This window comes from Hippichthys cyanospilos, chromosome 3, assembly GCF_059441005.1.
Source record: "Hippichthys cyanospilos isolate Australia breed blue-spotted pipefish chromosome 3, RoL_Hcya_1.0, whole genome shotgun sequence".
Lineage (NCBI taxonomy): Eukaryota > Metazoa > Chordata > Actinopteri > Syngnathiformes > Syngnathidae > Hippichthys > Hippichthys cyanospilos.
Genome location: NC_142371.1, coordinates 2,338,715 through 2,350,900, shown reverse-complemented (window position 1 = coordinate 2,350,900; position 12,186 = coordinate 2,338,715). Strand labels below are relative to the sequence as shown.

General features: G+C 36.5%; 1 protein-coding gene across 1 annotated transcript in view; it reads left to right on the top strand.

Annotated features, from left to right (window-relative positions):
- The first annotated feature begins 493 nt into the window (after positions 1 to 493).
- Positions 494 to 12,186, top strand: part of LOC148425410 (neurobeachin-like protein 2) — a 41,703-nt gene continuing 30,010 nt past the window's right edge. Inside the window, exon 1 of the mRNA XM_088411266.1 lies at positions 494 to 854. Coding sequence (XP_088267392.1) covers positions 777 to 854 — 78 coding nt within the window. The 5' untranslated portion in view covers positions 494 to 776. The remainder of the gene's footprint in view (positions 855 to 12,186) is intronic.

The window sequence follows — 12,186 nt, the reverse complement described above, 5'->3', positions numbered from 1 at the left end:
TGGACCACAGAGTGATTTGGGTTGGCATATCCATACCTGGCCACCACCTAGCTCCGCCCCTGTTGCCAGTTTGTCTTGTACTGCCACCTGCTGTCAACTAAATTGACGACAAAACGCCCTGAGCCGTGCATAGGTCACGTGGCCTAACCCAGAAACCAGGCGATTCGTTAACATCGGCTCCATACAAATACCCAACAAAAGTCCAAATATCTGACAAATCTACAGTCAACATTCAGTCAAAAAATATTTGTACTTCGTTACTCTCCACAATGTACCTGCGACCGCCGGATCGTTTCCTGCTCAAGTCTCTCTCTCTCTCTCTCTCTCTCTCTCTCCCTCTCTCTCTCTCTCTCTCTCTCTCTCTCTCTCTCTCTCTCTCACTCACTCTCACACACATACACACACAAACACGCCCCCCCCCCCCCCCCCCCCCTCACTCGGAAGCAGCCACTGTCCGAGACGCTCGCTTCTGAACATGGGTGTTCCTCTTCACGCATTATTTCCACGCAATTTCTCTTCCTCGTTCGACTTTATTCTCGTCGTGTGCACGTACTCCACGCTGCCTGTTTGAGAAGAACTCGTGAGAAGTTTTAAAACCCGTCTGCACTTTTGAGGCGGATTAATGAACTGAGGGCGAATGTGGCAGGAATGGTTGACGGCAGGAGCGCACCGCGTCCTGCTGCCTTGTGTCGGAAACGACTTGACGCTGCGCCTGGCTCGCCACTGACCATGTTGCTCCCTCCTTGGAGTTTTTAATCAAACGCAAACGGGGGTTAATGAGCAACCGGAAGCTTGGAGACGCAATGGCATCGAAGGAGAAGCTGTACGAGCTGTGGATGTTGTACTACACTAAGGTGAGGACATTCACCTGACGGAGACACCTGTTGTTGCTGCTTCACTTTCATGCTTATTGTTAACATTTTTTTCATTATCATTATTGTTATTATTTGTAAATCTCTAAAACTGGTTACTTTTTACACCTCAGGTGCTCTTTGACTCGTGTTTGTGACAGACCGTTTATAAGCGGAAGTAACTCTGTTGCACGTTAGCTTCCCTATTTATAAATGAAATAGGTGGCATCACTTGGCTTTTTTTGTGTGTGACGCTGATGCAGTTCAAATCGTGTGAGATTCTGGTAGCAGGTTGACCCAGTATGTTGTTTCGTCTGGCACCTGGCCTGTGACTCAGGTGTAACCTCATACCGACTACTTCCTGCTTCTTGTAGCCACGCCCCCATTGTCACGTGTCTGTAGTTTAAGGTATTCAAATAGTGACGGTTTAATTGCGCAGACAAATAAATAGGTCAAATAAAGCCGGTTTATTAGGTACACAACAGCCACAGTATGTCATCTTTACAAGGACAGTATGTGGACTCACAGTTACAGAAGTAATAATTTTACAATGTGTTTATGATTCAGGTAGAATGGTGGACTCTTGGTGTGTCCAACTGCATCACAGTTCTGAGGTTTAGGATTAACTGACTTTCTTGTGTGGAATCTCCGCTTTCCTCCCACATTCCAAAAACATGCTATGTTCATTGACAACTCTAAATCAGTGGTTCGCCAACATTTTACATCAATGCACCTCACAAACTCATTGGGTCTTCCAGGACCACCATTATGACCAAGCCTGAAATACAGTTGTACAAAGGTTCTGTCAGAGTTGTTCAAATTACAGCATGAGTGTCATTTGTGGCCCTCAACTGTTTTTACTTTAAAAAAAAAAGACATTGCGACAACTGTTTAAACACTGTTTAAAAAAAGTTTCCTCATATAATAATAAGAACCAAAACATATGTGAGATCTTTTTTTGTTATTATTATTATTTTTTAGTTGCGCATCGAGAATTGTTTCTCAGATTTTTTTTGCAGTGATCTACTACTGGCAACCAGTGTAGTGTCCCCTGCCTACGGCCCGAAGTCAGCTGGGATAGGCACCAACAAGCCTGCAACCCTTGTGAGGATAAGCGACTCTAGAAAATGGATACATGGATGGATGGAATAGGCTACTGAATAGAATTTTTTTTTATAAACTCACAGTATATTTTTCTGAAACAAACACATTATATAACCATAATTATTTTTGCAATGAATTCTACTCTGTAAATATTTTTTAACATCTCATGTACCACCTGGATGTTTTCCCATCCCACCCCAATTTAAGGACCACTCGTCTATATTAACATCCATTTTACTGAATTTGTATAATTTGATCAGTAAACAAGGCATTTAAAAATGTTGTTTGAATAAAGTTCAATTGAGGTCAGTTGTAATGATGATGTTAAAATGGTTGGAAAACGAGAGGTGTGGACACATAATGCTGGCGGCATAGAGCTGAAATAAAAAAAAGAATAGTGGTCTTTAAGTGTACATCCTTACAATTTTCTGTATACATCCTAAAGAGGAGAAAAATTGACACCCCTGGCCCAAACAGTCAGCAAAAATATCTTAAAAAATATTTGACATTATTTTTAACCGCTGTGACATTATCTAGACATTTAGAACCTTCACATTGTGCTTAAATAAAGTACTTAAATATTGCTTCAATTTAAATTTATTGCACATAAAAGTGAAAAAAAGTATCAAAATATGTAAATGTTTAAAAAAACTTGTAGAATATTAATTTCAAATATGCAGTGTTTAACCTAAAAGTTAAAAACAACTGTACTGTATTTAAGCAGTGATTCTTCCGCATACTATGAGAAACAGTCGTTGAGAATGACTGCTTGAAACTGTCCACCCAGATAGATCTGAATATGAGTGTGAATCGTTGTGTATTTGTGTCCCGCGATCGGCTGGTGGTTAGTCTCAGGTGTAGGCCGCCTCTCTGCACCTTTCCTGCGACCCACACTAAGATATGCACTATGGAAGATGGATGGATTATTGTGTTTGGAGTTTACAGTAGTGTAGAACTGTAATACATCACAATGTCATAATGTTTGGCTTATTAGTTACATAAGACAGGCAAAATATGAAAACAGCTCGCGGGGTGATGCCACTGCACACTACAGCCAAAATCATAATATTTGCTTAATTTCTCCCCGTGTTGCCTCTGGGATATTTATCAGTTTGAATTTTATTGTAATCAACAACTCTTAGAATTTCATATTTTGGGATGAAAATGTATGTATAACTGCTAACAGCCAAATTAAAAAAAACTGTATGTGTGTGTAGAGTCAGGAAGAATTCAGTGACTTGTGATCACTGCCTAGAGAGCAAAAGTAAGACCCACATGCAACATACAGTATGACCCACGCCGTTTTTTAAGCTTTTACTTTAACACGAGCTCTTTAATGTTTGTTGCATTTCATATAGATTGTTAGAAAATATATTTTAGGATAATTCTAATCTCATTTTAAAGAAACACCTTATTGTAAATTATTGCAAATGATTTTCAAATAAATTAATGTTTTAAAATAAGCATTTTTTATGATTATTATTAAAAATTAATTACACATTTGCAAATACACCTTTCAACTACTTGAAAACTTGTTTGATCTTTCACACCCCCCCCTTTTTTTTAACTGATGTACAAATGATCCATCGGGTCCAACCAATGGTATATCTACCCACTTCAAAAATCAAGTGTAACCTGAAGCACAAAAATTAGCTCACTTCCATCATGATGGAAATTACATGAGCTACTAACTATTGTCAAGCCTTTAAAGACAAATGTAGTTTTGATTACACGCTTTATGTTCAAACCACATTCATTATTGCATTCCAACTTCATAGGTGCATACAACAGGAAACAATTACCATGAACGATCCAACACCAGCTCTGGATCTCTTAAATGAGTTCACAATTTTGTGCTATAGCCGACAGCAGCAGAATTACAATATATCCTGTATCCCAAAGATTGTTTTTTTTTTTTTTTGTGGGTGACTGTATGCCAAAATGTCATGCAGTTCAACTTATAAATCACATTTCATCTGTCTTGTCAAAGATCTGGCAAGATAAAGGAAAGCAAACTACATACAGTATAATGAATGTGTCATTTCTCTCTGCATACCTGTGTACTGTTTTGTTACTGTTTTCCAGACGTTTTACAAATTGTGTATGTGACTACAGGGCATTCTAATGTTTCTTAGTTATGAGGATTAAAGTACTCCCAATTTTTCATTTATGACATGTCTTCACTTGATGGAGAACGATAAATGGGCTGGGGATGATATTGTTATTTAATGTGTTGGCAATATGTTTCAATGCCTGAGGACAGAGGGAAACAAGATGAGACTTTTTTTTCCCATTTATGTGGGACAGCAGCTCCCCTTGTCTTATTGCAGCAGAAGTGTTACTCTCTTGATAAGCGCAATGTTTTGTTATGTACAAGGACAATTGTTTATGTTTTTAATCTCTGTGAAATTTTGGCTGGATTTAAGATCAAGCCTGTCAAAATCTTAAAGTGTGCTCGTGGAATAAGTCACTATCAAAGTGGACATTGTGGTCGCTTTGAACAGATTTCAACAGAGGTGCCTGGCCTCCAGTTTATGCATTTGCATGTGTCCTTTGTTTCGTATTGTGCTTCATCTGGACCTTCATCCACAGATTTGATTAGGATGGGGTGGGTGGGTACCTTACTGATAACCACAAAGTTTAATGGATAACAATCACTTTATATCTGTAGTCGAAGAAGAAAACAAGCAACTCAAGCGTTTTTGATTTTTCTAAGCCAGTGAGTCTCAACTGGTGTGTCGAGTTGTGGAGCAATTTTGGCACTCAAGAATTTACCTGTTTGCTCTTTTTGTGCCCAAGCCAAAGCACTGTCTAATAAAAGTATTGCTTTGGCAGCATCTTGCAATATATTGTTTCAATCTCAGTTTCTATATGCCCTACAACATGCTTACACTTTTTCCTGCCTTGAAGTAAAGCTCAGTCTCTGGCTAGCATATATCATGGCTGGTGAATAGCCTATGACAAATTCAATTGAAATAGAGTTTTAAAAATACACTAAGCAATTGTTGAGAAGCTGTTTATAAACAATGACTGTTCTTGATTTCTATAAAAGTGGGTTAGGACTGCAATATGTAATGGGAAAAAGCGGATGGTAGCGTGACTGACTAAACCAGGGGCCAAGTCCAGTCCTTGAGAGCCACCTTCCAGTCTATTTTCTATATTTTCTTTCAACCAATACACCTGTTTCAAATTATCTGGGTCGTTATCAGTTATCAGTTCCACATTAATGTGGTCTTTGTGCCATGCAGCAAGTGCAAAGTTGAACAGACTTACAGATCGTACCAAAACTTTACAGTTCTAGAGAAAGACCAATTATCAGCTGGGCCCATTGTTGGCGCTATTATTTGGCATTTTGACAAATACTTGGATTGGCCTTTTTTAAATCACCTGACCAGCATTAAAAGATTAGTAAAAAAAAACTGTGATAATTATTTAGTTACATTTTCAGTTAACTTTATCGGAGATGCTGCTGACCCTGGGAACTTGCTGTACCTTTTGTTCTAGTATGAAGTTAAAACAAAGATACTCTAAATAAAAGTTTCATAATAAATTACAATTATTTTGAAATATTGGCAACATTTTTTTACTGTATAAAACTAAGGGCACTATGTTATTTCCTGCTTGTCAATTAATTTTTTAAGACATAATGATAGCATTGGGAGCTTCCTGAGCTTTTATTAGAGTTTAAGACCAAAGATGTCTTTTATCAACAACAAACACTTCTATAAACATTTGCCTTTACATATTTCAACAAAGTTAAGTTGAGGTTAGTCGTTTTTATAAGTTGCTGCTACTGTTCTTTTCCCTTTTACTGAAATGAATTTAGGCTCCAAATATAGGTCACACGGTGTGACCATATGTTTAAATTACCGGTAGTATGTTCAGTTGGCCCCCCTGCAGTGAACAAAATCATGTTCACAGAAAAATAAAACCTTTTTCCTTTTTCAGATGTCTTTTTTTAAAGTTATATAAAATGATTGCCCTGTTTTTCCAGCCACTGCTTGTTGAACAGTTCTTGTTACAGTAAAATGTTTTGCGAATATCATATCTTGAGTCACTGTTGATCATTGTCATATGAAATAATGGTATGCAAATTGAGATGTTTATGTATCAACAAACTCAAAGAGATGGCTGCACCAGTTTCAAGTTGCCCAGTGTAAAAGGCAGTGTAGAGGCCTGATGTATATCACTATCTTGCCCAGTATGGATATATACTTGTGTGCACTCGTTTTCATGACACTAACATTTTGCACATCGAGTAAATCCCTCCTTGTTTAGGGTTGCGGTGGTCAAGCACATCAAGCTCCCTAGAACACCTCTACTAAAAAAATAAATAAATAACTTTTTTTTTTTTTTTTTAAATCCTAGAGCAAACATTGCCTTGTGATTAAAGATGGAATTCTATGGATATAAGGTATTGCTAGAAATGTAGAGAAACAGCCTAAGAGCATAACAATGTTTCCCAGTGTCTATTTGCCATTGCAGAGTTTATGAAGTTCCCATTTGATGTTTTACATGGCAAACAGCAATTAAATGCAAAAGATTTTTTTGTGTTTTATTGATAGAAAGCAAAAATTAAAGGACACAGGAAGCAAAAGTGATTATTTGAGGCTGTTACACATTCCATACCCATTGTAACACAGGAGTAACAATTGCCCCTCGACCAATTGACAGACACTCGTGTGTCTGGCTCCACCCTTACACAAGCGCTTGCTTAACCTCTCACATAGGCGCCCCCTTCAAATAACCACCTCATACTTTTTGCAGTTGAATAAATAAATACCCTGGTCACTAAATATTTGAGGAGACAACATCCATCTACTGCTTGAGGGTATCCAATTGTGTGCTGATAGGAATGATTTTTTTTTAATGTACCTAGTATCAAATATCAATATGTGTGATGTTTACCAAGCAGAATTTGCATTTGTTCGAATGTTGCTGGTTTTTAAATTGGGCCTACTTTTTATTCTCTGCACCTTGTGTGATCAAATGGAACATAATAGTGTGGTGAAAGGCAGCAGAGCCACTTGAGAAAACAATAATGCTTCTAAAGACTTTCAGTGTGTCATTGTGTGTTCATGTCCTGTGTATGTATCTGAACATAGCCACAATTTGATTTCTTTTGAAAAACAACTCTGGATGAGGCAAATTAGCATAGATGGCTCCATTAAAAGACTTGAGTTCCACTCAAAGGTCTTTTGTTTGACAGTAAACATGACTTTTGACCTGGAACCTTGTTTTAGAGACAACAAACACACCCAGACAGATCCTAACAGATCTCACTGTTGTTGCCGCTAATCCCTGAAGTCAAACTGAAAAGAATAAATAGAAAAGACAGCATTGTACATCTAAACTAGTGATTTAAACACGTTTGTCCCATCGCCTTCCTCCTGTATATATTCTGTCAGAAGAAAAGTTGCTCTGGCTACGTGTGATGAAGGAACTTGGCTTCCTCTGATTGTGCAACACATCAACACACCCGTGCAAAGTCTTTTAAAGATCAAATTAGGTTTATACAGTAGATCATATAAAACAGATATACAATAATGTATTAGCCTCCTAATAAACGTTCAGTTCCGTTTTGTATTGTTTCGGAATGTACCATTGTCACATCATAAACTTGACATAGCATTTGACTTGTCATCTGACGTTTTTGGCCCCTGATTCAGTAAAGCTCATGGATGTTTAGCAGAGACACATTTGGGTAAGTGGGCTACCATAATAAATCTATCAACCAAAATAAAAATTATTGGCTGTTGATGTCCACAATGAAGGCACATGGTGTTTTGCCTGCATCCACTATGTATTGTACACTTTTAACAAGATGTTCGTTGCCAAAATTGCCAGACCTCACTCCATTTTTTTTAATCATTGGTGTTCCTGGATGATAAACAAGTTCTCTGTTTGCAACTTTTAGTGATATTTATTTATACATATTTATTATCTAATAAAAGTTATTCATCTGATAGCTTTCAATACAGTGTCGCTTCATCATAATAACCTTACTTGCAAGTATCGTTTTTTAATTACTAAATCACACAGGTGTGAAAATAATCACAATTTTAAATCAATAAAATATTGGCTTGAATCAACAGGTAACAAATAGATAGTACAAAGGTCATTTATCATTTTTACGCACACCCACACATGAATATGGTTCAACAATTAATTGACTAAAGTAATCAATGTTCAACTAAATATATATTTATAATAATCTTTTAACCGTTTTGAGACTTTGTTAAATGTCATATTATACTTATCCTCTGAAATTCAGGCTCTCAACAGTAAATTTTCTCTGACTGCATGGACCAAACCAGGAACTGAATCTTAATTTACATTTGTACATTTTCTGCCCTATCAATTTTGTTGTCCTGTTTTTCCATAAAGGGTTAGAAAGTAAACTGTTTTTTGTCCGATTCATCATTGAATTGACAAAAAAAAACTAAGTGTAAAGGACATGTGTACTGTATATACAGATATTTTGGTATACCTTCCCATTGCACATTCATGTTCATTCATTAAAGCGACAGCTTGTACTCACAGTACTGGCATGAGATCTGAATGACCCCCTTCAACTTGTGAGCACAAATTGAGATACGAGCCCTAAATGGTGGCAACTCTATTCATCTCACCTCACAATAAGCAGCAGCTAACGAGTGAATAAAAAATGATCTTCAAGCTGTCGAATGCCACTCCCAACTTTGAGTTTACTGTCAAACTTAACATAAAACAAATAGAACTACGCCTTGTGGATCTAAAGCAGCCAAACAGCAGTCTGAAGAAATGTCCTTGACAGCTTAATGCTATGCTGTTTAGCACTTATGTTGATGTGTCATTTAACACTTTAAACAGTAGAATGAATGTTTACATCCCTGAAACAACATGTAGGCAGAAAATATAACAGCATTTAAAGTCATATACTTTCTGTCGTTTGCATTGAAGAACTAATACGAGCGCAGCACTAATGACTATTGTGTATAGTTCAGGTGTCATTTATATTACTTATATACAAGTAACACCAGTACCATTATTTACTACCCATAAATTCAGACCATAACTTTGTATCCTAAAATGTTTTATATACTGTGTGTATATATAATATATATACATGAAATTTGTTGATGTTGATTCGATCGTTCAGTGGACCTATCATTTAAAACAAACCAAAAAAAATCTAAATTTTTCAAACTATGATAAAGTGAGCAATGCAAGGAAGTTGTGCAAAGAATTGGCCTGCATGTCCCTATTTAGACACAGCTTAAGGTCACAGTTTGTTTAAAAAAAATCACAAAATCTAACATTTAATTTAAATTAATGCCTTTATACTGTAATGTCTGTATGGCGCCATGCAATACATTCTTTGAAACAAAAGGGAAGATTTTCTTTTTTTTTTGGACAGTATATTTACTGTTGGCTCCTATTATTAGTTGGGATTTAATACCAATAATATTTGGGAGTAAACAAATACTATTTTATTTATTATATATGTTTTAAATTAATCGATGGATTTATCTATAATCAGTATTTATTTTCAGCTAAAAATGTTCATTTGTCTACAAAAATCCATATTATTTGGGATTTAATTCACAATTGTGGTATATTTTGAGCTGTGATGCTACCCATAGTTTGTCATGCAAGGCCTATCATGGTTTAACGGGAATGCAATCATTTGTTATTTTCAGTCCATTCTTGTTTTGTTGTTATTCAGAGCGTTAATGGCTCTGAGGAAAAAGCTGTGTCTGACTGTGTTTGACTGGTTTTTAAGAGCCGGGTAGCGCCAACCAGAGGGAAACAATTTGAAAGCATGATGATGATAATGAATAACAATGAACAACCATTCGAAAGCATGATGATAATGATCATTAACGCCTCAAGGAGTAGAATGTACCCCTGCGGAAATGGATGATTAGCAGATTATTTTTTAAATTATATTGAAATGGTTCTTTTTTTTTTCAATGTATTGTTCTGTGCACATAACCATCTTTCCAAACGGAAATTAAGTAAAGAAAACATCTTTCTAGTGGCTGTGTGACAGCCTGGACCAAATAAAACGGTTTCTGCATGAGAAATAACGGGTGGTTATCTTGTGATTATTGGCCTAAGTGGTGTGAGGGACTAATTTAAGTGTGCTACATGACATCCTGGTTCTGTGCAGCTGAGAATCCTCCTCCACATTTGTAATGATGGAGATAGTGATAAGAGAACCAGATACAATTGTACCACAAAGACATTTGTCTTTAAGATTGTTTTTTTAATGTAAAATTGGCGCATTGGCTCAAGAAAGGTTGGGAAACACTGGATCAGAAAATCAAGCGCGGCTCACATGACACTTGAGGTTTCTGCACTCTTTGCTAGCACAAGAGCCAACAAGCAGGACAATCAAAGTGCTCTTTGCTGCCACTAAAGCAGGAAGACGGAGCCAAGCTGAATGTCAAGCAGCAGCTGCAGACAGAGCAGATACCGGTACATGCCTGGAGTTGACACATCTCATTGGGCATGTTTTTTTCTTAATTTGGCCTTTTATGACCACACATCACATGGCCAGTTGTTGTGGCAAATTGTAACAGAAATGTGATATGTACTGGAAGGGTTGATCTTTAAAAAAAAAAAAAAAAAAGTAGTGTGACCCTGGGTTATTATTTAAGAAGTTGATAACGATTCAAGGTACTTTCTCTCCTTCTACTTCTTATCAGCAAACATTTCCTTTTTTGTCATGTTTTTCTTAAACCCTGCAGAAATATAACTGTTAGCTTGTTGTTGCACAGCAGTGTTTCTCAACTATATTTTAACAGGCCCCCCTTAGAAAAGAGAAAACTTTTTGCCCCCCCCAGTCGATGCACTGACTATAAATAAGATTATTTTTGATGAAAATTGTTTAAGTATACCTACACATTTATCCTTTTTAACATTAATAACAGAAAAACGCAATATAAATCAACTTTCAACATTGCGTTTATATGGATTACAGCTTAGTCTAAAACGGGAAAAAAGAAGCGCACCAAAGTGCCTGAAACTAAAAGAAAATGATGAGAATTATTACTTTATTGTAATTACATTCCACATGTCAAAAACAGCCTTTTTTATGGGATCATCCACGCCCCCCTTGGCATCACCTCGCGCCCCCCCAAGGGGCCCCTCCCTACTATTTGAGAAGCACTGCTGTACAGCAACAACTAGATTGTCAGACATAAACAGCTGTGGACAGAAGTGTTGAGACACAGTTTTGGTCACATTTTTTTTTTTTTTTTACTATTCTAGACTTGCAAATGTAAGAGAACTAACAAAAGAGTTGTCTCCAATGATGTACAAAGCAAGCTCAATAAATTCATGCTCACATGATTTTGGTCATTTGATGAGTCCTGTAAAAGACCTCTGGGGTTCATGACATCAGATTCTTTATGATACCAAGTGCTCTCTGGTCCAGCATTAGTGACCTCATTTTTCTGGGTGGGTAAACAAAAAATGTTCACTTTTTTTGGAGTTCTCAGTAAACTTGTATGTGGCTGCAAGTAACAATTACTTAAATAATCGATTGTTGATTATGTTGTCCAATATTTGATGAATGAATTAATGTTTTTATTTCAACCCTTATTATAAATAAGATTTTTTTTTCATTTAAAATTTCAATTTAAAAGTTTTATTTAATTTTGTATTGTTTGGCAGCTGGTTCAAAACATCAGTAACACCAGTAAATCAGCAAACACACAGATCGTTTTCCAAAGTAAAGGCAGATGTCTGTAGATGTTTAATTATTTTTTGTGTAGCAAGGACAAAAAAACAATTAAGACCATTTCAGAATTTATTAAGAACAATTGCAACGTAGAAAAAACCTTGACTATTCCCTGAAATGACTGTGCATACACTGCCTTGGTCAAAACTCGCAAACGTTTGGAACCCACTAGAATGGGGGCTTTGTTTCTTGTGTCGCAAGGAAATTTTGAACATTTGAAATTTTAAACATGTTCAAAATTTCCTCGCAACACATAAAACAAATGAGACTGTTTGAAAACAATTAGGACTGTTTCAGAACTTTTTAAGAATTTTTTAAGAACAATTATTACCTTGATGATACTGTACTTGTTGAGATCAAGAGAGCCTCTTCCTTCACTGACACTCAGTCCTAAACTAAAAAGTGCTGTCCTTACTACTGCACACACAAGTGCCAAAACTATGGAAATGCTAATCCTGTGTATTTCTGTATCCATACCTGTACATGGAAAAAAAAAAAGCT